At 45.4% G+C, this 27,491-nt stretch overlaps 1 protein-coding gene across 2 annotated transcripts; it reads left to right on the top strand.

The window, feature by feature from the left end:
- Positions 1-6,300: 6,300 nt before the first annotated feature.
- Positions 6,301-26,215, top strand: CXCL12 (C-X-C motif chemokine ligand 12). 2 transcript variants are annotated; one of them, XM_090056852.1, is made up of 4 exons: positions 6,301-6,696; positions 12,281-12,398; positions 16,131-16,217; positions 21,700-26,215. In XM_090056852.1, exons 1-4 carry the CDS (start codon positions 6,636-6,638, stop codon positions 21,713-21,715), a joined length of 282 nt encoding a protein of 93 aa, XP_089912978.1. In that variant the 5' UTR covers positions 6,301-6,635; the 3' UTR covers positions 21,716-26,215. The 2 variants fall into 2 exon arrangements, with proteins under 2 accessions (XP_089912978.1, XP_089912979.1); XM_090056853.1 differs by lacking the exon at positions 21,700-26,215 and having other exon boundaries at positions 6,508-6,696; positions 16,131-21,693.
- Positions 26,216-27,491: the final 1,276 nt, after the last annotated feature.

Below are 27,491 nucleotides of genomic sequence, written 5' to 3'. Positions count from 1 at the left end.
GACACCAAACTTTGGGGCAAAGCATCCACGCCAGAAGATAGGCGGGTGATCCAGGCTGACCTGGACAAGCTCAGCAAATGGACAGACGAGAACCTCATGGTGTTTAACACCAAAAAATGCAAGGTTCTCCACCTTGGGAGGAAAAACCTGCAGCTTCCTTATAGGCTCGGCAGTGCTACGTTGGTTAGCACTACAGAAGAAAGAGACTTGGGGGTCATCATTGACCACAAGATGAACATGAGCCTGCAATGCGATGCTGCGGCTAGTAAAGTGACCAAAATGCTGGCGTGCATCCATAGATGCTTCTCGAGCAAATCCCGGGACGTCATTCTCCCCTTGTACTCGGCCTTGGTGAGGCCGCAGCTGGAGTACTGCGTCCAGTTTTGGGCTCCACAATTCAAAAAGGATGTGGAGAAGCTTGAGAGAGTCCAGAGGAGAGCCACGCGCATGATCAGAGGTCAGGAAAAGAGATCTTACGATGACAGGCTGAGAGACATGGGACTCTTTAGCCTGGAAAAGCGCAGGCTCAGGGGTCATCTGATGGCCACCTATAAGTTTATCAAGGGTGACCACCAGGATCTGGGGGAACGTTTGTTCACCAGAGCGCCCCAAGGGATGACGAGGTCGAACGGTCACAAACTCCTGCAAGACCGTTTCAGGCTGGACATAAGGAAGAATTTCTTTACTGTCCAAGCCCCCAAGGTCTGGAACAGTCTGCCAGCGGAGGTGGTTCAAGCACCTACATTGAACACCTTCAAGAGTAAATTGGATGCTTATCTTGCTGGGATCCTATGAGCCCAGCTGACTTCCTGCCCTTTGGGCAGGGGGCTGGACTCGATGATCTCGCGAGGTCCCTTCCAGCCCTGATGTCTATGAAATCTCTTCGATTTTGAGTTTTGCTCCATTGACTGGGAGGCCTGTTGAATGCGTTCAGTCGCTGTTTTGGTGACATTAGTTGTGGACCCAGGCATTAAAAAATTGAGAAATTCAAGGAATTCAAGAAGTCAAGAGACTGAACAGAGTGGGACATGAGAAGGCTGTCACCATCCTCCCCGAAAACAGCTTTCCAAATAAACACGTTGGCTAGGGACAAGCATTCAAAAAGCCTGAGCCTGAACTGATTCAATCTTTGCAGTTTAGTCTAACTTGCCTAGGTTGATCTGGTTTGCAGCTGAACAGACATTCTCTCTGGACCAAGAAAATGCAGGGACATGCCTGCAGTGGCTCAGGCTAGAAGCTAGGGGGTGCTAGAACAGCCTTCCTTTCCCTTCCAGTGCTGAGCTCATGGGGGCTTGGCCAGGCCCTGGCAGGATGCTTTGATCAAGGAGGGGTCACCTCCCTACACAGCAGCCCAGCAGGGAATTGATAACATTGTTTATCACCCCATTAAGAAAACAAAGGGACATTACCAGCTACCTGTTGATTCTCCCTTTGTCTTGCCACAGCACAGATGGTAGCCAGCACGTGGTCTGCTAGCTAATGCTGAGGTGTCTGTAAGGCAGTGGGGAGGCGGAGGAGAGGGGTGGGGAGCAGGCAGCTGCCTGCAGTCTGTGCCAGAGCTGTGGCCAGGGAGCAGTGGCAAGGGGCCAGCTATGCGGTGGAGCAGAGAGCTTCGTCCAGCCTAGAGAGCATATTGGGATGCTGGGAGTGTTTGGTTTATCTTAAACCAGCAAGGAGTCTGGGACGGACACTACGTAAGACGGTTTGACCCAAATCAGTTAAATCCGATCCTATATTCAACCAGGGTTATTTTAAACTGGTTTCAGCCATTTTTAAACTGGTGTATGTGCACTGAACATCTGTTTTGTTACAGGTTTAAACCAGTTTTTGATCACGTAAACTGGTTTATGTGTAATGTCTGTCCCTATCCCTTGTTTCTGACCCAGCAGTGCAACAACCAGGCTTCAACCGTCCACAGAGCGTGCAGACAACCCTTAATAGGATATGCACTGGACATAGCCAGTGTGGCCACCTGAAAAATCTCACCTGGCTGTGACTGCAGAAACCTTGACCAAACCATGGGGCATACAATAATATCCTGCCCAGATACAAAATTGAGGGTGACATCCTAGAGTTACACTCGCTTTCCAGCAGGGCACTGGTCTGGTAGGGGAATTTGGAATTAAAACTGTGATGATAGCTCTTACTCCTAAAGCCAAATGAAAGAAAGAAAGAAGGAGATGTTAGTGATATTGATGTGATTTTGCAAAGCAAATTGATTACCACAGTCTGCACTCTCCAATGAAAAACATTGAAGTCTGAAGTGTCTCTGACCAGCCATAATTACTGTAAACACACTATTCTTTCACCTGAAACAATCAATATCATCATCTTAGCTGTGCATAGTGCTTGATATGCTTCCACTTCCCATCCTGTGCAGCTGGGCATTTGTTTATCAAGTGTGCTGCTGGTTGCATCTTAGCCAGTTTCCCACAAGGAGGAGACAGTGAGTTTGCATTTAAGGTGTGATTATTATAAGTGTGTGATAGCTGTTTTACTTGAATAAGGATTGCAGGCTTGCACCAGAGGAAGGGTGAGAGCGGGGAAAATATGAATAATTGCTGGTACTATGTGCTAGAGGTATGTTGGTGCAGTGTTTTGTTGGTGCAATGATGTATCCCACATATTTTTTCTGGTTCTCCCCTGTTGTTACTCATGGTCCCAATAGCCAACTGTTTGGACTTTTTTTCCTCTTTTGTGTGGCATACTTTAAATTGTGCCCATGCCCTTATGGTGAGTGAATTTGGACCATTGCTATGTGATGTATTTAGGAGTGGGCTACAAACTAGCATTTAAATAACCATTTCTGCTATTAACCTGGTGTGACTATGGCCTGTGTGTGCATGCTTTTGTAGGTTGTAGTGGTGGTGGCAGTACTCCTTCCATTATGCCAGTTACACAAAACAAGATCCCAAAGAATTTGCAAGCCTGTTTCTGTTTTAACTGTACTTGAATCAGTTGTGCAAGTAGTGAAATAAAAGGCTTTTATCCTGCGACACGAGGGTCTACATTCCGAATTTTATGAAAACAACAAAGGCTGTGATTAACCCCAATTTTGGGTAGACATATAAAGGAAGAGGGGAACCAGAGGCATAAGACTGGAGCAAATCACACCAGGGTGGACAAAGATAAATCTGTGTATTCAGAAGTGTGAAGAGCCTCAGGTTCTGCATTCAAAGGCAGGCATTTGAAAGCTTGGTAAATTTAGCCCCTTTTTTGTTTGGGGTAAATTACCATTATTGGAGCAGGCAAAAGTGCTTTTAGGTGTTGTATCATGTTCACAGCTTTTTAAAGTCAGGACAGCTTGACTTGCTCATTCATGTGTCATGGTCTGAGGACTTTCTTTTCCTTCTTTTATTCCTTCCTTTAGTCTCTCCACATTAGCACTTACTTAGAAACTATTAAGAGACTAATTCTGCATTGTCTCACTGCTGTTGCCTGTGCCTATAGCAATTGGGAAATAGCCATTATCCTTTTAAACATTTGCTGTACAAATCCCATCATGTGTATGAGGCACCATTTGTTAGTACAGTTCTGGCAGTTGTCTATTTCCAAGAGGTGTAAGTGATGCAAGAGTCCAAGTTTTGTTGACTTTTCATGTGAAAACCTGAGCTCCTAACAGGTAACTTATAGTGGCTCATATAGTAATGTGATGAGTGGTTTAATAAAACAGACTCTAAGGGTGCATCCAGGTGTGCATGGATGTTTGGTTCTCCTAGGACAAGTAGCGGTCGTGCACTTTGTGCCGCCACTACTTGTCCCCGGGGAATGCTCATGCCATACGTGCTTTGGCATGCAGCAAGTTGCTCTTGGTTGGGTAGGGGAGGCTGGGGCCAGCTGGCTGGCAGTGCAATGGATCTGGGCGATCTGGCTCTGCTTTTCAGCAGCGTGTGCTGGCCGAGTGTGTTGCTCCATTTTTTTTCCATGGTTTCTTTTGACCCCTGGATATCCTGTGGAAAAAAACCTGGGCACAACGCATGCTCGGGCAACATACCCTTGCATCATGGAGAACACTGGACTGTGCAGTATGTGGCGCTGCAAACGTGTTTGCAGTGGCACTTACCACATGACTGTGCTCATCTGAACATGCCCTAAGGGCCTGCCTCTGGTTCTCTAAGGGCCTGCCAGTGCTGAGCCCTGGGGAATGCTAGCCCATCTCCCAGTCACAGCAGTGGGAGTCTTTCCATGGCCTCACATGGGCTGTGGGACAGGCAGTGGAGCCCCTTACATTTCCTGGGAGGAGCCTTGCATCATTTGGACCTGAATTGCCAGCTGGGAGTCATCAGCTAAGTCATCAGCCTGGGGCTAGCCAGAGGGCTGAGCTTGCCCTCCTGAGCCCTTGCTATTGTGCCTACAGGTGTAAGTCCTGTCTCAGGAGTACTTCCAGACAGGCCCAGTATCCCCAGTCCAGTGGTCCTGTCCTATGCCCCTCACCTAGCATTTGGGTGCCTGTTAAATATAGTCAAGGATTTGGATTCAGTCAAAGCCTGTTTATTTAAAGTCTTGAATGGCAACAAGCAGGGTCCTGTGGGCTTGGATGTTAGACAATGAAGACATGCTGAAATCAGTTACACTTGACAATGCTCAGGGTAAGTGCCCCCTGCCAACCTGCCCTGCTCTTCAACGCCATAGGGCTTTTCAGTGAAGGTGCCATCCTAAGCAGCAGCCTTTGCAAGACAAAGGAAGAAAGATGGGGGAGAACCTGTGGAGCTAGGTCTGGCTAATGAGAGAAAAGGCACCATTTAGGTATAGGTACAAGAGAACCCAGGCAATCCTCTCCTCACATGGCAGCCTGGTTGTCATGTCAAATGGGCTGGTGTAAATCCGGAGTAACTCCACTGAAATAACTGGGCCCAGATGCTGTTCTCAGTTATCCCACAGTCACTGAAGTAATGGGGTGGGAAGGGCTGTAAAGGAGTTAAGGTGTTTCCCCACAGCAAGCTCAGGGCCACCTTTCCAGATGAGGCTGAAATCGGTTGCTTAGTCCTAATTCCTTACTCCTGGTTTCTTATTCTTTATTACTGATTCCTCTTTCAAAGCTAATCTGTACCCAATAAAAGCTTGTTATTAATGAATTACACATCCTAAAGGGAGAGACTTTCTCTCTCTTAGAATTGGCACCCTGGCACAGCCAAACTGCTTTGGGCTGGGCAAGTCTCTGGCCAAAGATGTCCGAGGGAGTCCCCTAGTGGTACAGAGGCACAGCGTGGGGTGGCCCAAAAAAGATTTCCAATCATAAACCCAGCCCAAGTCTTATTCCTTATTCAAACCCATATACTTAGTACAGTGAGCATGGGGGGGCTGTCAGTTGGCAGCACTTTGGGCTGGGCAAGACCCTGGCCAGAGTTGTCAAGGAGAGTCCCCCGGTGCCACAGAGACATGGTGTGATGTGGTCCAAGCAAGATTTCCAAACATAATTTCAGCCCAAACCAGTTCCTTATTCAAGCCATTATACTTAGTACAGTAGGCAGGGGGGGCTGCCAGTTAGCAGCCTGGCACGAACAAACTGCGCTCTGGACAGGGCAAGACTCTGGTCAGATGTGCCCAGGAGAGTCCCCTGGTGGCACAGAAGTATACTGTGAGGTTGCCCAAACAGGATTTCTAGCCATAATCCCAGCACCAAAAAACAGTTTCTTATTTAACTATACTTAGTACAGTGGGCATGGGGGCTGTCTGTTGGCAGCCTGGCTCAGCCAACCCATGCTTTGGGCCGGGCAGGACTGTGGTCAGGGTTCTTCAGGACAGTCCTCCAGTGGCATCGACAGGAAATTTGGGGTGGACCAAGAAGTATTTTGCCCCATAATCCCATCCTAATCTGACCTTCATTTAGGGCTCTGTATTTGATGTGGGATATTATTTTACATATTAATTAGTAGATATGCATAGCTAATGAAATTCTCTCTCTTTAGGATGTGTAATTCATTAATAAGCTTTTACTGGGTATAGATTAGCTTTGAAAAAAGGAACCAGGAATAAAGAACTGGGAAGAAGGAACTGGGAGTAAATAACCAAGTTCAGGCTCATCCCCTCCAGAGCGGAGGGGGATCAGGATCAATGCGTGTATGGGGGGGGGTCTCCCCCCACCCCAAGAGCAGCCGACGTGCTTCCCCAGGGAGTTGGACTAGGCCATCTGCACATGTCCCCTCCCGCCCTTCTAGGATCCCGTGGTCCTGTCTGGGACACAGGCTCACCTGGCAGGTGGTGCCGGGCACCCGCCCGGGAAGAGGTGCCAGCGCCCCCCCTCCACCTTCCCTGCTAGTGCGGCCGCAGCCCCTCACGGGGCCAGGGCTTAACCCCGGCGCCGAGCCGGGGCCAGCCGGGGGCGCGGGCCTGCCACCTGAGGGATAGTCTCCGTGCCCCAGAGCCGAGCTGTGCCTTGGTCCGTGCCGGCTGCGGAGCAGCAGCCTCGCTCTTTGGTTGATGTCCAGCACTACCAGCAGAGGCGGGATATAACAGCCTGCCGAGACCAGTAACGCACGGCGGCTACTCCCCCGGCCCCGCCCCGCCCGGCACCCGGCCCCGGCCCCGCTATAGAGGGAGGAGGAGGCGGCGGCTCCGCACAGCTCGGCCGCAGCTGCCCCAGGCTCCAGCCCCAGCCTCTGCCCGCGCCGCCCGCCGCCCGCCGCCTGCCCAGCATGGACGTGAAGGCTCTGGCGCTCGTGACTTTGATCCTGGCGGCCGTCTCCGTCTCCGACGGTAAGTGCGGGCCGCGGCGGGCTGCTCTGCACAGCCGCTTCTCCCCCTCAGCATTGCCGCCCCCTCGGGATTTCGGGGCCGGGAAAGCTCAGCTCCGGAGAGCGCCACAGAAGCGAACCTGCCGGAGCCATCGTCTCCCCCCGCGACCTCCTCATCCCTCTGGTCCCGCCGGGCCGGGGTCACCCCCGGGCCGCGCGCGGCAAGTTCCCGCAGGGTCTAGGTTCAGACGAGGGGCCAGGCAAGGGAGGCTGCGGCGACCCCCCGGTCAGGCTTCCCAGGGACAGGCTGGGGCTTTGGCCTCGCTGCAAGTTCCTGCAGTGCAAACAACTGGAGGGTGGGGGGCTCCAGACTTCCCAGCGCTTTCCACGTCTTCAGACTCAAGCGTCGTCCCCGCCCCTCCGCCTCCCGCTCGCCCGGTTCCGGACAGCCGAGCGCACCGCGCGGAGCAGCGAGCTGCCGGGGGAGCCGGGCCGCTGGTGCGGGGTCACGGGACGGCTCTGGGTGGAAGGGGTGCGTTTGCAATGAGTCCCGCCTGCACCCGCTGTCCCGACACCGCCCGCGCTGCGCCGACACGCTTGTCCCTGGGCCAGCGCCTCGGCAAGCAGCGGGAGGAGCCGGGGGGCTCGGCAGCAGCGGCACGAGGGCCCCCAGCGGGGTCCCCGAGGTCCGGTGTCGCTGCCCGCAGTGCACGGGCTGGCCCGTGTCCGCGGAAGGCCGTTTCCCCCCGGCTGGGGCTTGCCCCGCGTGGCGTGTGTGCGGCGGCCGTGCGGGTGCGGGTGCGTGTCCGCCGGCGCCCGGCCCCGGGCGCTGTGTCCGCTCCGCTCCCACAGCCCCGCGTCTGCCCGGGCCAGGTGCGGAGAAAGGGGCCGCCCCCGGCCGTGCGGGCTGCTCTGGCGGCTTTCTGCTGGGCATCGGCCGCTCCCCGGCCCCGCCCGCGCGGGTGCTTCTCGCACCCCTCGCCTGTCGCGGAGCCCCGCGGCTTTTTGTTTCCACTGAAGAGATCCCTGGCCGTGCACAGGACAGGGCGGCCGGTAACTTCGGCAACGGACTGAAACCTGGATGTCTCCTTCCAGCCCGGCCGAGGAAGGACAGGCTCTAACCCCCATGTGTTTAGGCGGCTGATTGCATCCAAGCGCCACTCACGATTTCGCGGGACATTTTTCCCGCGGTAACAATCCCTCCCAGAAATGGCCCCTCCCGGCGGGGAACAAGCACGCACGTGCGGGCGGGCGGGATCCCGCGGCCAAGGGGCGCCCCCGGGCCCCGCACGGAGGACGAAGGGAAGCGCCTCGCAGACAGGCGGGTCCGGGACGCCGGTCTCTGCTGCGGAGCTCAACGCGAAGCAGGGAAGTGAAGGCCACCGGACAAACCCTTCTTCCCTGGATGGGCGCCGGGTACCAGGGACGTGCAGAGCTCGGCGGGGGCGAGTGGTGACAGCGCTGCCGTGAGCGAGAGACTTGTAACGACAAATTGGGCTCACCTTTAGGTTTAGACGAGCTCCCAGCGGCGTGGATGGGCCAAGCTTTCCTCAGCCGCCAGCGCCTCCCTGCCCCAGCTCTCAGGTCCGGCCGGGGGTAACGCGGGGATCGCACGGTCTCACCAGGACGGGAAATACGAGCAAATACCCCTTCCTCGCTCCGCGGCATCCACTCCCGCTGGGGCTGAAGTCCGGGGAAGGGGCCGGCCCTGGACTGACTGCACCCCTCACCCGCCCGAGGGTCCGCGACGGGCCCGACCCTGCCCGCGCTGCCTGCGGCGGTGCACGGGCTTCCCTCGCTCCTCCGCTTCGCCGGGGAGGCTTCTCCTCCATTCAAGCTCAGGACCTGGGGAGCTGGACTTCAGCGGCGTGAATGGGAAGCGCTGCAGCCCTAGCAGCACCCGGGGGGCGGGGGCTGTGTCCCGGGGCTCGTGCGAGTCTGCCCCCGGCCAGGACGGCTGGGGGGAGCCCCAAGGTGGTGCGGAGCCTGTGTAGACACCAGCCTTTCTGCAAAGGAAACCCCGTCCCCAAAGGGCGCAGCCCCACAGGCTTGTTCCTGGCTGCAAAGCTGCGCCCGACAAAGACACCAGGGGCAGCCGCTCCTGCCGGGCCTTGTGCCGACATCGAAGCCGGGAGGTCCCGAGCCGCAGCGAGGAGGGTCCCCGGGGTGATGCAGGCGTCTCAGCGGCTCCTCCGGCGGTGAGAGCCGGGATGCCTGGCCCCGCATACCTCCCAGCCCCTTCTTCCGCCGGTTTCCGCAGCCCCGGCGCGAGGCTCCCGGCACTGCAAGCAGTCTCGAGTTTATGGGCATAACTTCCCGCCTGGATTTGCCTGCTCCGGTATAAGTGGATTTTCTTACCTCACTTTGGAAGAGGGTTAAAGTAGACCGGGAACCACTTTAAATCCAAATGTAGCGTGGGGGTGGGGTGGGGGGTGCAGTAATATAACAACCAAGATTTAACAGCTGGTCTGCACAGGGAAGTTAATAAGTATACATTTGCGGGACATCAGCTATTCTGCTTTGCTGCTGTCAGTCTCCCTGCTTAGACGTGCTCAGTTTATACAAAATGCAAGTTAACTATTTGCAAGTGGGATCTGCCAACTTGCACAAAAGCCTTGCTCCTACCACTCGCTGTTGTTGGTGCACATTAGCCAGTGCACTTGAAATTCACACCTTATCCAATGAACTCCTCCGTGTAGAGAAATCCAAACTGTGTGCGCCTAACTAAACTGGCTGCATTCAGAGAAAGGAGCCACCCTGCAGTTGTTTGGGTTGTTGCTATTTTTCCTAGGCAGTAGTTTTCTCTTGTCAACCTATTCTGAGTTGTAAAAACTCATGGACACAAGATAAGGTAGTTTTCCTGCAAGGTAAGATAGGTTCTCAGCTCTTGATAGAGTGCCAACCTCACATATTGACCAGTCAGTAAATTGTGTGAGGTCCTTTCTTCCACAGCAGGATAGTAATAGTTACCCCTGCAATGGCAACTAGGCTGTGATGGTCAATGGTTAAGCACCCCCCGCCCCAGCTCAGCAGTAAATGCCTAACTTGTCATTCAGTCCTGGGAGTCAAAGGCAGCTGGGTGTGATGCTGTCTGCATCAGTGTCTTGCATGCTACTGGTTATAGAAGCTGATGTGCCTTAATTGTGCTGACTTGATGTGCCCAGTTGGCTCTGGTCGATTTTTGACATATTTGAGCTAAAAGTGCATGGTTCTTTTTAGCTTTACAGTGGGATAGCTAATATCTGCATAAGCGCAGCATTAAGTTTCTTGCCCCAAGGGCTGCTTCCCCCATCCGGCCCTCAGTAGAACTAGTGCCTTGTCACCACTTGAGTTTTACAGAAGTTAAAAGTATACCTTTTGTGTCATTGAAGGCAGGCCTGGTGGGTGGCAGTCAGAACTGAGAAAGATGTGTGTGCTGGCTAAGTATGCCAGAGCACTAGTTGGGCAGCTACAGGAGAGAGGTCCCCTGACTTGGACTGACCAGTTGCAAATGCTTTGTACCCTCTTGTGTTTTTCACTCAAAAACCTAGATGGTTTCTGGGACTTGCATTTTCCTCCTTGTTTACAAAGGGAACAGCCATTGTTGTTGGAAGGTGCAAGATTATCTCCCTCCCTATGTATTGTATATATTCTCTTGGAAAAGGGAAGAATTTGGAATGGAGTGGGAATTTATGGAACTATTGAGGTTAATGGTAAAACTCCCACTGGCTACAAAAGGAGCAAGATTTCATCTTTAGATCATCTCTATTAGTTGAGTATTAATCGCGCCAACTGGATTTAGATACAAAGTGCAAAAATAAGTGGGTTTAAGACTACACCAATTGTGTGTTGTTTAGGATAAAACTTATTTAAATATATTTGCTCTCTAAAGTTGCAAAGGCCATAGATATCCTTGTATAGTGTCTCTCTCTTTCATCTATTTGTTTATATTTATATAATGAGTTATTAGGTTTTAGTCTGTGACAACATTCAGGTTCCCTTTAGGAGAAAAATGCTAACCAAAGGAATCCTCCACATTCTTTATACACCAGCCTAGATTTGATCACCTATCTAAAACTTGTTGAATTCTACTGAAGTTAATGCTGTTTCTCTGCATTTTCACTCCTGCAATTGAAATCAGAATATGTTTCATAAATAATTTGCTATAAAAGTTGTTTGTGACAAGCATTTTCCTGCCGTTTCCTTCTTGGAAAAGGGTTTGTTGCTTACCACTAAGCTCCAGGGTATGTTTGATAGTAGCTACAGATAAGCATCTGTTGGCGCCCAGGGTTTTTGTATGTGAAGATCAGGTGCAGTTATAAAAGGTGAATCGTTTCTGACCTCAGCAGTTTTAGGAGCCACACAGCCCTTTTCTGCTCTTGAGAGTGCATCTGCCTTTGAGGCCCGCTCTGTTTGGATATTGTGAGCTCTGCTGTGTAGCTAAACTGGGTCCAAAACTACTGTAGAGTTTAAGGGAATTTGGATCTGACCTCATTTCTTAATCCAAACTCCATGCTTGGGTCCATCTTTATAAACAAGCTGCCCTCCAAGACTTCACAATTAGAGACTGAAAAACTGCCCAACAGGAAACAGTTAGAAATTTGTGAGTCTCAAGGCAACTCCTGGCAAGTTAAAGAGCCTCTGGCTCTCACAGTAAATACAGGACTTTGAAGTTTCTAGACAAGGTTGGATTTTCAGCTGTATACATGCAGGAGTCCTGGTAAGACAGTCCTTCCAAACAGTCATGAGAGTCCAGCCCTGAGGAAGGAGTCCAGGGTCAGATGCTGGAATGAAAGTAAGCTGCTCCCCTCAGCTCCGCATGTGCATTCCTTGGAGGCTCTGAGCTTGTCTGCTCTTACTGAAGCGGGCTGCAGGCTGGCCATTGATTATGATAGTACCAAAATGGGGCCCTCCAGAAGTTTCTGTGGAGAATTCACAGACTGACCCAGAGTGTTATAAAGTACTATTGTTATCTCAGATGCAGGTAGTCTAAAGGGTTCCAGATCTGCTCATTAAAAGTGCTGAGATCCTGCAGCTCTGACTACCACTGGGAGGCAGCTTCTCACATGTCCCATTCCTCTGAGAGTAAGGGCTCACCAAAGCAAGTAAAGGTCTAGCCACTGGACCCTGGGAAAGCTCCTTAAGACACTGTAGCAGGGAAGCGCTTGCACCTGAGCAGGGCTGTTTGTTTTGTTCTGGCCTCCTTGGAATTCATGGCTTTCTTTTCTCTCCTCATTTGGCCTCAGGTCAGAATAATTTGGCAAGAATAACACTGAGGACAAGCGCTCCACTCTTTTAGCTGTTATCTTGTCTAATTACTAGAAAGCTTTCTGGACAATGAAGAGAGACTTCTTCTAATCTCTTCTCCATTTCTCAGGCTACAATTTCTCACACTTGTCTTTGTCTTCTAAAATCACAAGCAGTGGGATTTAAAGGATGCCATGGGAACAGGAGAAAGAGCTGTTACAGGGAGCTGTTGACAAACAGAGCTTTTCTATGTCTTTCTTTACATACATGGTTTTTTTTATATTTTGGAGAGACCCAAGAGGTGGCCTCATGCTGCATGGCAATACTCTGCAGCGGATAGTACAGGTAATGTGTATCTTCTGTCTGGCTGTATCCCACAGAGAAACCTGTCAGCCTGACTTACCGATGTCCCTGTCGATTCTACGAGAGCAACGTGGCCAGAGCCAACATTAAGCACCTCAAAATCCTGAGCACACCCAACTGTTCGCTTCAGATTGTGTAAGTCTCAGAACATTTTTAAACACATTGCTTAACTTTAAATGGTAAGTGGGGTGAATATGGCAGAAGACAGGGCATGGTAGCAACTTAGGGTGCATCCCCACCAGTGGGAACGTGCATTCCCAGGGGACAGCTAGCAGCGGTGGTGCTAGTTGTCCCTGGGGAACACCCCTGGGCTGGCCCCTCCGGGGCTGGCCCTAGCAGCCTTACCTGGAATCCTGGGGGCCTCCTGGGGCTCCAGCAGTGGTGATCCAGACATGTGGAGCCTGGTTGGCAACCAAAGCTCTGGCTGGCCAGGGTCCAGTTTTGGGCAGTGCACCCTGTTGCCATGTGCACTGCCCTGCTTTTTTCTGGTGTGGGGTTTTTTGACACCAGATTTAATAAGCAGCGCGGTGAACACCTGCATGTGCGATGTGCAGTTTGTGGTGCTGCAGATGGGTCTGCTGTGCCACAAACCACATGTATGCGCTCATCTAAATGCACCCTCAGAGACTAACTACTTCAGAGAGGCTTAAGCTTCTGTAGGTGACAGCCTACTTTGTCAAAGTCTCCTTGATTTCTAAAGGTGTAACCCTGCCAAGACTTTTGCCTGACTTAAGACAAACTTGGCTGACTGTCTCTCTCTACTCATGAAGTTAATATAGGAAGCTAAGGTGTTCTATGTTATCTCTGTGTCGGGTACCATCTATGCTTGTATTTACAAGGTGAGCTAGTTAGAAATTTCCAGACAAATTTTCTCATTGGAAAATAATTTCTGATGAATTAATACGTTTTCTTTAAAGTGTTAATTTCCTTGACATTTAGGAGGGATTTGCAGAAAATCAAATATACATTGTTTTTCTGAATGAAATCCTCAAAATTAGAAAGGCAGATTTAGAAGAAAACTAGTTAAATTTATTTTTACTGACATTTTACAGCAGGGAAATAATTTTGCAACCAGACCTAAGTACAATTAGCTTCTACTGCCCCCTGCATGAGATGGAGAATCTCAACAACTTCCAGATCAGTTCCACACAGATTCTTCTACATGGACCTTCACTGATCCAGAGCTATGTTTGGCCCTTTAAAGTGTAACAGCTTAAAAAAAGCAAACAAACTGCCTCCCACCCCCAGCCCTATCCCTTGTTGCTTGGCATATTTTTGCATGCAAAACACCTTGTGCTCTAGTGACTATCCTCAAAAATGCAAATGTTTTGTCAAGGACACGTTTTGTGAATACAATTGCTTTTTCAGTTGAAAAATATACAGTATGTATGTATTTACTTAAAAGAATCCAGTGTATATAAAACTTGTATATTTTCCTGCAGAGGCCTCACATTTCATTGTTGTGCAGTACAGGGGAGAAAAAATTAGTCCAAGCTAAGGAATAATTTGCTTTTTGTGAAAGTGGCAAAAAAACAAGTGTGTTTGCCTAGGTAAGATGTAGAAGTAGACAAGTCCCCTAATTTCCTTTGGAAAAAATAGTGTGCATACATGAATTTATGTACTTCTGGAGCTGCCTATTACTCCTCACAAGAGTCTCATTGTAAAAACTTTGTGGGGATTTGGATTTATCTGTAGTAGTTTCAAGAAAAAGGTATTTTAGATTTGATGCAATATACATTTTTTCTCTTGATGAACATGGGAGTGTAGTAAGAGGTGAATATGACTGTGAAATATTTGAAGTGGAAACGACCTGCATTTTGGCCTGGCCATTGTTTGTAGTTTGTTAGTATATACAAAACAGATACGCCATTGTTTTTTCATGTTTTATTACTTAAATCAAGAGATGTTTCTGAAGTAGAGCCTGAACTTGAAATGTGCTAGAACCCAGGGCACATCTACATACAGGATATGACACTTCTTAAAAACCTTTTAAAAATAAATTCTAACATAGAAAATCCCATTTTAGCAGAATTTATTGGGGCATTGAATTCAGTGAGTGCATGCTACAAGCATGTTTGATTTATATAAATATTCAGATTACTCACTTTAAATCCATCAGTTTTTGGATTGAAGAATCTAATCAGAATCCCATATTAGGAGTTTATGGGCCAGTCCTGAAGTTTTGAAGAAAGATTCCCATTAAAGCCAGTTGGCCCTAATCTATATACAGAGAATGTTTGTAAGTGCTTTAAGTCTGATTCCATCTCTGTGCTCTGTTCCTATGTAAGAAAAAGTGGGCCTGATTTGCCTTCACTTAACACTAGTATCACTTCACTGAGTTCAGTGGAGGTATTCTAGATTTACATTACTGTAAAACACATCGATTAGATCCTCTTGGAATATTATTTATGTAAAGACTGCAGGATCAATTCCTTAGTTGTTCACATTTATGACAAGGACATGAGTAGACTTCAGAATTAGCAGCATTTTAGGTGTCTTACTTCTTTGGTTTGCTTAATTGATTTATGCAAGAAGGACTTGATTTTGCAAGATGCTGAGCATTTGTGCCTCAATGGCACTGCAGAGCAGCTAATGCCAGTTCCCATTATATTTGGCCTGAGGTGAAGCTCCTTAGCACTCTTAGGAAGTACTCAGTACCTAAAGGATTAGAGCTGTGGCACACTGAACTTTAGATGAAATGCACGAGGTACTGTATATCTTGTTTCTACCTGACACATCCCATTTAACCTAAGAGTCAAGCTGAGATGGGTAGGTGATATTGCTTGGTTTTTAAAGGCTGGGAGATAGAGTTTGGTCAGATAAGTGCGCAGAAATATAGGTCCTCATCTGTATTTAAAGTCTAAAAACCACCTGAATCTGCAAATCCAGATCAGAAATTTCATGAGGACAATCTTTCTCAAGAGATTTCTGGTAATCCTATTTCAAATGCTGACTAAAAAAACATATGAAAAAAGTTGTTTTCTGATGTGGCAGTACTACTAGATCATTCTCTGTCTTGGATCCTGAAATTTATGACCAGAACCTCCAGAAGGTCCGGTTCTGCTTTTGTTGTAAAATTGTATGAAAATCCAGTTTGAGCAAGAGTCAAGGTTCACTGGCTGCATTTACACATTCATGAATGTGCTGTAATTACAGTGCATTAAGTTTAATCGACGTTGCTGCGCATTGGTGCAAATTAATAGTCTGCTTGTAATGTTAATGTTCAGCAGACTAAATGTACTGTGCATTAGCATGGATTTTTGCCTGCTGTACTAATGCGCAGTAGAATTAGTCTATTGCATTCAGAGCGTCTCGTGTAAATGCATTCAGTGATGCTCGTTACCTACCATACCTCTTGCTTAAACTGCATGTGTTTGTCATTTATTTTGAAGTAAAATACAGTTCCCACATGCCCATAGCTGATAGCAACTCAGATGCTAGTTATAAAATGTAGAGTGAATTTATGTGTTCATTCATACAGCACAGTAAAAGCCAATGAGCCAAAGGCAGATGAGGAGCTAAATCCTGCTAGACATTAACAACATTCGCAGCAGAATTTGGTTCAAGAGGCATTCTGTAGAACAGGGGCTCTCAACCTTCTTTAGTCAGTGTACCCGCAGTGGCTGGACACGGGCGGCAGGAAGGAGGGGAGGGATGTGCAGCCAGATGCGGAGCAGCTGCAGCACGGGGTGGTGGGTATGGCATGCAAGCTCCCCTTACCCTCCCTGCATCTGGTCGCAGGGTGGTGGGTGGCAGCGCTCCATCCCTGTCTGCCTGCACGTACCCCCTAGCCACTTCTCAAGTACCCCCCTGCTGTAGAATGTTATCCCTTGCATTCATACTGCAACTCTTCTCTTCCCTTGGCAGTGCAAGGCTGAAGAACACTGGCAAGCAAGTGTGCGTTGATCCCAAGTTAAAGTGGATTCAGGAATATCTGGAGAAAGCTTTAAACAAGTAAGATGAAAAAAAAAGGACTTAGCTAACACATCCCATGTTATTAAAGGGTAGAACTTTAAGGGCTGGTTTTAACTATGTGGACAAAGTATTCAGTGGAATCAGGCGTTGCTGTGAAGATGGGTTTAGAGTTTTCCTAGTATGTATTATAACAGTGTTTTGTAGCATTTTTTGTATTTTCTACTAAGAGAGATTTGCCAGTATAAGGGCAAGAGATGTCCTAATGAGTCTGATTTGGACTTCCCTAAATCACCCTTTTAAAAGACCAGTTCTCCCAAGGAAATTGCTGCCTTTATGACCCCTCTCTGCATGCCCAACGTGATCCATCATTACTTCAACATCTCTCTTATTTCAGTATCATTGCAGCTCCTTATCCACTTTACAGTGTGAGTCTGTCTGCACAGGCAGCTGAGTGTGCATGGGAGTTAGTAGGCAAAAGCATCCCTCTTCTGGTCATTTCAAAGTCCTATTTAATATCTGCCAAGACAAGGTACATTGCTATGAATAAACCTTCTCCCACCCTGCCAGAGGAAATTCAAATGCATCTGGCAAATTATAGGCCTTTTTTCCCCTCACAGTAGTCAAATATGATTCCCTTTCTGAGTAAATTGAATTGACTGTTGTGGTTAGTAAGCCCAGAGCTGAGAACATCAGTCATTTTTGTGCCAAAGGAGTTTTCAGCCTTCCTCAGATGGGGGATGGATTCAGGGAATGGGGAAAAGAGCTCCTTGCTTGGAGAGGGCCCAGCCCCATGAAAATCCAGCAGCAGCATTCAGAGCAGCAAGGCCATTTATGCTTGCAGAATCCACCACAACCTAGCTTAACAACTTTCTGTTCCTCAGTAACCATGCCAGATTTTGTCCCAGTGTCTGCTAAAGGAGGGCTGCAATCCAGTTATTTGCAGAGGGGAAAAAGCCCTTGAGTAAGGATGGGGGGAAGCAGAAGTATAACCCCCAGGAGGAGAATAAAATGTGATGCAGGTTGGTTGGTGCATTCCAAGTTGTCTTTATGAGCCAGAGATAGAAGTCTTTCCTGGTTGGAAATGGAGGCAGATTCCACCAGAGAGAGACAGATAGGGTCCTTCAGTGCCATGGGGAGGGGAGAGAGAAAGGATAGAAAGAAACCCAGAAAGCAAATTGATAGCAATTCCAACTGGGCCAGCTTTTCCCCTCTCATCTGATGCTCTGTGCCTTCCTCCACTGCCAGCGCTCTATCCTGTTTTCATTGAGCTGGAATCTCATCCCTCTGGTATGAATCTCAGTTGATTACACTGGAAAGCTTCTGGATTAAGATGGTGTTACTAAGAGCAGCATGTGGTCCCCTTTACAAATTGCTGTTTTTTATTGAACCCAACAGAATTTTGACTGTATTAAGAGTCCCAGTTAAACAAAGTACTGAAGCTCCGTGGCTTGTATAGGCACATGGATAGCTCAGCCAAAGTCAGTGGGGCTACTTGCACATGTGAAACGAGGAACAGGCTTAGGAGTCTTGTTGAATCTGCAGAATTTGGTCATTGGCTTTCATCTTACTTGTCTTAAGTAAGTGCACAATCCAGCTGGTTCCCATTCTTCTTTAATTTACACAAGTAAAGATTGAGGTCATCTCCTTTGAAGTCGGATGGCCTTGAATCTGACCCCAGGTCAGATTCTGATCTTAACTACTCTGTTTTAATCCAGAAGTAACTCCACAGAATTCAGTAGATTTATACCAGGCTACAGATGAGAAACTGGTCCAAATTCTGTTAAACAAGAAGAGAACAAGTGTATATGTATGTCCTCTAATCCTATAATCATGGCTAGCACCAATGACACTTCTGTGCTCCAAAGACAATCAGGGCTATCTATAAAATTTTCATGGGGCATGTGTTTGATATATTTTAGTGAACAGCATTGATGTCGTCAGTTAAACATATTTCAGAATATATTTATAGTTCATCAAATAATTCATACATTTGAAATGGAGCCATATGAATGTTGGTAGTTTAAAATTGATATATCTATAAACTACTAACAGTTTGTAAAATAAATATATATAGATCTATGAATGTTAATTTAGCCTATCAGTTTCAAGCAGCCATATATTTTTTCACTTGTACTGGAATTGTATGAAATGTGACATTACACTATATGCACTAGCAATAAAAGTGACTAATTGTTTTATGCTACAAAAACCCTATTGTATGTGGGAATTTATTTTTTATTTTTTTTTGGTAAATTGCTTAAATTAAATCCAGATGTCAATGTTTCTTATTCTTTGTTGATGCTTAGGTATTTTTATCGTATAATATTGTAGGTGTTGGGAAGACAAAGTTTTTAAATTACAGTATTGGAATTATTGCTTTGATTGTAAAATCGAAGATGGTTTTCAGTAGAAAAGCTTTTTGCTCACTCATTCTGCTTACCTTTATTGTGGCTTTATATTAATTGTACCCTCATGGAACACACACAGAGTGCTTCTACACGTTCATTAATATGCCTTAGATACTACACATATAGCTTAGTACTTCTTTAATAAAGTACTAACTAAATGTGCATGGTTATGTAATGGCACTTACTGCACAGTAGCCTAATAACATTGCTCAGTAGGCTATTGGCATGGTTTTTGCTGTGACATGCTACTGTGCAGTGTTATTAGGCTAATGCGCAATAAGCAACTTGTGTAGATGTGCCCATAGTTAGGTGCAATCAGTAAAATATATTAAAACAATTGGGAAGTGGGAGTCCAGATCCCCTAAGTTTCTTTAAAAAATTGTGACATAACCATTGCAGACATCATCATTCAATCCATAGCCACTGTTATAGACACGGAGCAATTTATTCTTTTCATGAAGCTGGTAACAAATCATATTTCACTTTCAAATAGTCCTAGTAATAACTTACAAGATCAGTCCTGACAATCCTTCACTTTCCTCCTTAGTCAAGTAAAGATTTACAAAATTAAGCCTTCCAGAAAGGGGCAGATGTAAGAATAAATAGAGATCAGAGCCTGTTCCTCATTTGTCCATTGTCAAGTTAGTGTAGACCAAAATCCAAAGCCTATTTAAGCCTGAGATGTTGGAACTCATTAAACTCAGCTGTCAGTCTTGGCACAGGCAAGAAAGCTGATGGATTTGGCAAAGATGATTTAAAAAAAAACAAACAGAAAAGGACTCACCCTGAGTAGACTGCTGGAAGGGAAAGGTAATTTGTCTTTGAATGGTCAGTTGTAATAGAAGCAAAGGATTTCTGTGTTATTTTTAATCCTTTAAATCAATTAGTGGCAGCTTTTTCTTTCTGATTACCCTTATCTGTAAATAATAACTGTGTACAGTCCACTGCAGTGAATATCCTCCCATGTTCCACTGAGCCCTTCCTGTATTTGTGTCACACAAGGCCCATTTTTTCAAGGTGCAGAGTGCTTAGAATTTCTATTGAAGGACCCATAACTCCCTTTCACTTCAATAGGAGCAGTGAATGCAAAATCAAATGATTGACCTCCCTGCCTTGGTTCCCTGCTGAATCTATTTGAAATGCTCTTAAAAACTCCTTAATTTTAATTTGGTCAGCATCTTGACCCTTATAAAAAATAAACAGCAGCAGTAACATGCCCTATTAGGCCCATGCAAGTGTGTTTACACTTTAGGAAGCAAAGATGGTTTAGTAGTTAGGACATTAATCTATGATTAGGGAGACCTATGGCTGACGCGCTAACCTGTCACTGACTTCCTATTTGATCTTGGGCAAGTCCCTGTGCTTCAGTTTCTTACCAGTAAAATAGGACTAAGAACACTTTCCTAGTTCAGAAGGATTTTTGAAGATAAATGCATTAACTACAGTGAGGTACTCAGGACTGGTACATGCTATAGGTCGAGAGTCAAGGAATTGTGATCTGATTGCATTTACACCAGTGTAAAACTAGAATAACGGTATTAAGTGCCATTACATCAAGGATGAACTGTGGCCCTGCAGATCTAATATTAGAGCACTCATGACCCAGGGAGCCTATTTACAAGTACTACCTTGCTCCAGAATTTATTAGTTTCCTGAGCCCTAATAGGGGCGTACATGTAGATGCTGAGACATTTACTGCACAGTTAATTAGTTACTTGTGCAGTAAATAGCTCATGTAGACCCACCCTGTTAGTGGTAAGAAAGTGCAGAGCATGCTGTGTTTTATCTTAATGGGCAAGAGGGTCTGGGGATTCCACACTGTTAAATGGAGAGCCAACTTTGTGCAGTGGCACATCCTAAAAATATGGGCCATTTGTCAGTGAAATAACAGCAATCCCATGTGAAACCCCAGGTAACATTCACATGACTGGGATTTCCTAATTTGCACTGTGTACAGTTACATGAAATAGCACATTTCATCTTTGTTCTTAAAAAAATATAAAGCTTTTAAAGTGCTCTGTAGAGTTTGTATTGTACTTAAAATACTGCAGAGAGGCAAATAATAGCATCGTGCTTTGTATTTATAGAGTACCTTCCAGCTATTAACTGCTTCATTTGCATAATATCCTTTTGAAGTTGGGTACTATCCTCCTGTTTTCTAGATGGGGATACTGAGGCACAAGCATGGACAAGTGAACCTCACAAGGAGCCATAGTTAAAGCCAGGATAAAGATTCAGCAACTTCTGGCCCCAGTCATATGCTTTATGCTCTGTCCATGTGATAAGAAAAGGTGGCAGAGTTAAGTAACAAGTCACATCTCTGGATTTTTCCATTGATAATTTCAATGGCAAAAACACTGGTGGGTGTGGCAATGTAGATATTTACTTTGGCTAACAGTTGGCCTATTAAGAAAATGTCACTTGTTTTGTTGGAACTAGTAGATTAGGCTGAAATAAGCTAAAACTGGAAGAGAACTGTGTTTTCCATGATAAAATGGAAACTGGATCATGACTTTATGATCAAGATATAGAGGCAAAAATTTTACTCTCCCACTTTGATGCATGTATGGACCTGGGATTTTCCGTTCTAAAGAGAGTGGAATATTGGGCCTAAGATCTTGTGTCTTTTTGCAGAGAATATTTTAATTAATGTTTAGCAAAACTGTTGCGGTCAGGTGACTGTTTGAGGCTACTGCTCACTGGGTGGGCCAAGAGGACTTCTGAGGGATCTTGGTGCCAGCTACACAATTAAAATTGGATTTTAGCCCATCTTTTCCTTCCTTTCCCCATTTTTTCTTCACTGCATCTCCCTGCTCACGGGTACTAGCTGCTTAGCCTGCATTATCTCTGAACACCTTACTAATTGTGATTGGCATCAACTACCAAAATAACCACTGCTGCTGGACTCCCCCTTCAGGGTCCCAACAGCTCCTTTTGGAGGACATCATGGAACAGTTTTGCAAATAGTGGTTGGAGGGTTTGCAAAAGAATTGCCTTTGGTTTACAGTCTTGACACAGATTATTCACAACCCTTATTTGAGTAGAATTGATAATGAAGATCTTTTCCTCCGAAATAAACCTTAATAGTATTTCACTCTGTTCTTCATCAACAGGAGGTTCAAGATGTAAGAGGCAAGCATTGTAAGCCGTCTGCAGGATTTCTTACTGTAGGACCAGAGAACAGATAACCAGTATTAGGGAATGAATACATTTCACTGTTATCATGCAGCACAAAGGCAAGGCTCCATGCATTTCCAAAGGCGCTTTTTTTGCACAAATTGGCTTGCTTTCCCAGTACTATTTTATGTAGTAAGATATGTTTGTTTTTAAGAGAGAACTTTTTATACAGTTTTGTTTATCATAAAGCACTGGTGGCAAATATGAATTTAGACTAACCCTACATGACTGTTTCTGTCTTTGATAATAGAGGCCCTGCACTAATTAGCAGTCACTTCTGGTTCATGCCAACTTCCAGGAGATTTTACCTAGCAGGTCATGAGGTGTGAAGTGCACTCAGATTATATAAGTATACTGCAGGAATCAGTGCCACAAGAAGTCATTTCAGCCAAGACCACAGGAAGATTCTTAAGTGGACTGGACATGTGTATGAAAAGCATCCAGGCTTATATTGATGACCACCATTTTGGAAGGTGTTAAAGCCTTATGCTTAAGTTTCTGCACTACAGTCTTTCTCTAATGTTAGAGATCAGGATGAACCCCAGATGGGAGTAGATTTGCTCTTTTATGTCTTACAACCATCTACTGAAGTGGCTGATGCTGATCCCTGCCAGAGACAGAACACAAGTCTGATCTAGTCTGACTGTTCCTATGTTCCCAATGACTTAACATAAAAAGAAATGGGCTTTCCTGTTTCCATATGCCAAACTGTTTTCCAGGCCTACATTAGAGAAAAGGGTACAGGAGAGGAACATTATTGCCTATATTTGCACAGCAGAGATGGATTTCTTCTGAGTGCACATTCAGTCAAGCATTTACTATTCACAGGTGGGGAGATGCCTGTTTGCTGATGGTATGATCTAGTATCTAGAGCCACGGTTCCCTAACTGTGAGTCATGACTCCAAATGGGGTCACAACATCAGCAGATGGGCTCACAGGGGTAGGGGACTGTGGGTTGGGAGTGAGAGGTCATGCTGAGGAAATGGGGCCATAAATGGGGTCATGCTGAGGAAAAGTTTGGAAACACTGATCTAGAGCTTCATTTGCACAAGGGCATCACCCAGGGCAGAGAAACACCACCTCTTGCAACCCTTTACGAAGCCTGTTATTTCTTCCCTGATTTGCACCTCTATAACCATTTACAAAAGTGTATAAAATATAAAGCATAAGGAAATAGCATCTCAGAGGCCCTGCAATCTTTTGATTACTGTACATTGAGGAATGGGAAAAGCACGTCTTGTGAATGCAGTGTTTAGCAAAATACTTGTATGTGTGCGTGCTGTAAAAAATGTCCAATGTTGCATCTATGTATTGGGGCAGTTTTCTTCAGAAGGAATGTACTATACATGAGCCTGTATTCTGTGCAAGGGCAAGAGTTGTTTTGCTCTGCAGTCCTCTGTTGCAGGTAACTTCAGTGCCAAAAACAGTCTGTCCAACTCTAGACTGCTTTATTTTCTACTTTAGTCAACACGGCCAGTTAAGTATTGTTTTTCCTGAAAAAAGATGTTGCTTCTGTTATGGCCATGTCATCCCATTGGCTTTTAAGCAGAAATTAATTAGAAGCTCTGCCCAAAAATTAAGAACATGATTGTCACCCCTGCTCCACCCCTTTTTGTCTTGTGCACCATTAAATAACATGATCCTGTTATTTGTGGAAAGGCAGGAAGAACTCATGGGACCAAGATATCCATTAAATAACTCATTTTCTGTGTTGCTTATTTTATCTCAGGTCCAGATGCTTTCTTTGTACAAGCATCTGTAATTGTCATTGATTTGCCTGGAAATGAATGCAACAGTTTTAGAGGCAAGAATTACTCTGGGGAGGGTGTATAGGAATGCCTGTTTTAGCACACAATTTTAATCTGTCTTTCTCACAAGCTGGAAAGTGGACTCCTCACACACTTCTTCTAAACCTTTATTGGGGTCCATTTAGAATGAAATAGGCTTTTGAGTCAGAACTAGAAATCTATGTTATAAATTTCAGGAGTGGCTAAGGTGGTTTGGGATTAAGAGATGCTATTAAAATCACCAGTGTTCCTTTAAAAGGGATCCTCATGGAAGGCAAAACAGCAGTTCTGTTTCTTTAAACAGCTCACAGTGTGAGGAGCCTTGTGACATAACATAAGACAGAGAACACTGAGTTTAACTCTTACCCATGCTGCCTCCCTCCTTAGACCATGTTAGCTTTGCACTAAACATAACATGTATTTCTTGTGTGGTGCTTAAGGCCCTGATTCTGCAACTGGAACTAGAGGTACAAATAAATGACTGCCTGGAGCCCCACTTGGGGAAGCAGTGGTCGGGGGGAGGGTATGGAGGAGGGGAAGGTTATCTTTCTGCACCAGATCCATCTGCAGGATGAGGGCTGAAGGTATTACAACTCATTTGTTATGCTCATTGTGGGCTGGACTGGGCAGTGCACTCAGAATCTGCGGTGGTGGCTGGTTGTGATCCTCCTTGGGGACCCTGGTAGAAGTGCTGAAATGGTGCCATTGCCTGGATTTTCCTGAATATCCCAGCCAAATCCTCCTTTGGGGCACCCCTACAAGGAACAGTGTTTGCTATGGTCTGGGTCACCCTCAGAGTTTCAGCTATTGGCATGACTAGGCAAGGCTAGTGCAGGTCACACGGGTAGAAGGACATGCCTCACTTGGAGCAGTCTCCACACTAGATAAGGAAGTAGATGTTTGGCAGGGGAAAAGAGTAACAGTCCACAACCAGAGATTCACTGGGGTATCTTGCAGGTCATTTCTTTCTTGACTATTGAATATCTGCCTGCACTATTACTTGACTGTCTTTCAGTATGGACCAGATTCTGCAGCACTTACTTTTGCAAATCCTTGTTACTTGCATAACTAATGCTGTTGAAATGAATGGGGATATTCACAGGTGGCCTGGTTCCCTCCACCCTCGCCCTACAGTAAGAGTTGACTAAGCCAGTATCTCTGCTGACCTGAATGCAGAGTGGATATGGTGCAGAGTTGCCGGTTGTAGCCCTGTTGGTCTAAGGACATAGGCAGGCAAGGTTCGTTGAGTAGATGTGATATCTTTTATTTAGTTGGTCTGATAAAAGATACCACATCTACCCAAAGAACCTGCCTGCTTGAGTGGATATGGTGGAGCCGATTGTTTTCTTAGTAACTTAGGAGTTTGCAATGTCAGGTGCAGAGTTGGGACCTCACTATAGACCAACATTTAATCTCAGCCAGTACCTATCTGAACAGAGGACTTGTTGTTTGCCTACTTCTATCTGCATCAGGAACATTGATCAGGAATCAAGTGACAGAGACACTATTTACACTAGAAAAATAATTGCCATAAAATGTAAAGCTTCTTGCACTATTATTTAAATTGTGCTTCATTTCGTAGTCCTTTAAGACTGAAGTTGATGACTGGTGGGGGGGGTCCATCCCGTGTGTGTTTCTGTGTTCCCATGTCTTGTTTCATTCTTAGCAAGATATGACACATCAGTTACATGAACCCAGTCCACAAAGAAGGATTTGTGGTATGCTTTGCTTTATGCATTTAACAGGTGACCAACGAGAAATTCAGGGAAAGGAAACAGTAGAATACAAGATTAAGGCAGTGGCCATACTTCAATGTGAAGAGGAAGGGGACCAAACATTGAAATGACACAAAAAGTGCATTTTCTGTAGATGTGAAATCCTTACACGTGGATATTTTAAATTACAGTCATAGGCTTCCATATAAAAAAAAAAAATAAGAAGGAAAGAAAATATGGTCTTTATCACTGTACCAAAATCCATGTTTATATTCATTTTATAATTGTAATAGCTTTTGACATTATTTGAATTCTGCTTGAGGAAGAATGAAGGGTAAATTTTCAATATGTTGCTAACAAGTGTGGTGTTTGAGCTTGTTGGTCTTTGGCAATGAAGGCTGTATTACAAGATGAATGTATATGTTTGAATGAAGTTCTGTATAATTCCATTTTGCTCTTTTGCCTTGTTGCAAACTCTAACAATCCCTCTTCTCCAAAATCTTTTTATTGATATATGTTATTTACAGTAACCAGATACTTATGAGCACTTATTACCAAAATAAGCTTTTTCTTCAAACAATCCAATTACATAACAACCTTGTTTGTAAGTACAAAGCTTCAATGACACCCAAAGAAGGAGGTATATGTTGTCACAATAGAAAGGCTATGTGTCTCTTCCATTTCTACTCATTGAAAACTCAGTGTTGTTGTAATGTGGTAAATACTGTATTTTATGTTTCTGTTAAAGAAAAAAAATCTCTTCCCAGATAATGTGAAAAAAAGTTTTTTTCCTGAAAGGCAGCTGTATGGAGGTGTTATATACATTGTACTTTTTAAACTATTGCTTTCATATAATATTTTGAAGATAAAAATATTTTATATCTATATAATGTCCTTCAGTAATATGTATACATTTATAATTTTCTTAATAAAATCTGTATTCAAATGATATTTTCATTTGTTTTAAATTAATAGAAGATATGTTCCCCTGCTTCTTCTTTATACACAAGCAGCAAACAGAGGCGTCCAATAAGAAGAGCACTTACGTGTGCCCTTTTTGGTTAGTTAATTTTATGTTCTCAATAAAGTCTCCCTGAAGTCACACAGACTCAGAGTACAGTTACCCAAAAAATGGATGGTCACATGACTGTGGGCAGCAGGATCCTGGGATATTCAGGTTCTGTCCCTAATAGCAGATGACTATAGATAACATATTTGAAACATATTTGAAACTCCATCCTGAGAATCTTGCACAGACCTGAGTATTGTCCTAAAAAGAAGTTTCAGTTGCTACAAATCAGCATTTTCTGGGGAAAAGTGTTTTATCTAGAAGTTCCCATTCCACTCCTGACATTTACATTTTTGTAATGTGGTAACTTTTCCGTTGCTTGGTGAGTTTGACCCATCTTAATTCCAGGTTCCACTACTTCATTCATCCGCAGGATTGTTAAAAGAGAAATGAATATAAATATACAAAAGACAGTCTAGGTATGGACAAAAGTATATTTTAGCTGCTTTAACCACATGTAAGCAGGTCACCTAGCTTTCTTGCTTCGGTTGGCAGACTTTGCTCCTGGAGGCGCGCCTCAGCCAGTACTCCCAAAAAACCCACAGTCTTTAAGCAACAAAAAAATAAAACCAAACCCTTCTGCCCTGTCTCAGCACTAGAAGGTGAGCCCTTTGCCTCTGGCCCCTTGTGCAGCAGCCTTCTTGTAGCAAGCAGTTGTGCTCACAATTTGCTACTTCTCTCTCTTCTGAGATTTTAAAAGCTCCTAGCAGAACACTTCCTGAAATGCCCTGCAGCTGGGCTGACTGCTCTTTCTTAAAGGAACACACCACCCTGTTACACCAGGCATCAGCTGTTACCACCTATCTCATATACCTACACAATCCTGCAAATGCAGGTGAGCTAAATCTCATCATCTTAAACCCTGGATGAAGCAAGGTTAACAGTGGAGGGGTTTTGCATCCTATCAGCTTGTATAGGACAGGCACTGGATGAGAGTAACAAAGGGCAGACCCAACTTTAGGTGTTTTATACCACTTCTCAAATTTAGCTTAAGCCCCCCACCCATAAATCTGGGAAAATAAATTTTAACTGGGTGTTTTAACATGAACAAACTTTGCCACTTGCAAGCAAATGTTAAACAGGTTATTTTAAGGAATGTTATTATAAGGAAAAAGGGGAGCAAGCATAAAACTTAAGGAAAAACATAACTATTAAC

The sequence above is a fragment of the Crocodylus siamensis genome, chromosome 7 (genome assembly GCF_052110815.1).
Source record: "Crocodylus siamensis isolate JL-2025a chromosome 7, ASM5211081v1, whole genome shotgun sequence".
Classification (NCBI taxonomy): Eukaryota; Metazoa; Chordata; order Crocodylia; family Crocodylidae; genus Crocodylus; species Crocodylus siamensis.
Note: the sequence above shows the minus strand (reverse complement) of the source record. Positions and strands in the feature narration are given on the sequence as shown.

Bases quoted from the DNA above. Each gene is read 5' to 3' on its own strand.
- CXCL12 (XM_090056852.1), top strand. From the start codon at position 6,636: ATGGACGTGAAGGCTCTGGCGCTCGTGACTTTGATCCTGGCGGCCGTC. The intron at 6,697-12,280 runs GTAAGTGCGGGC...TGTATCCCACAG, and splicing joins GGCCGTCTCCGTCTCCGACG to AGAAACCTGTCAGCCTGACT. The intron at 12,399-16,130 runs GTAAGTCTCAGA...TTCCCTTGGCAG, and splicing joins AACTGTTCGCTTCAGATTGT to TGCAAGGCTGAAGAACACTG.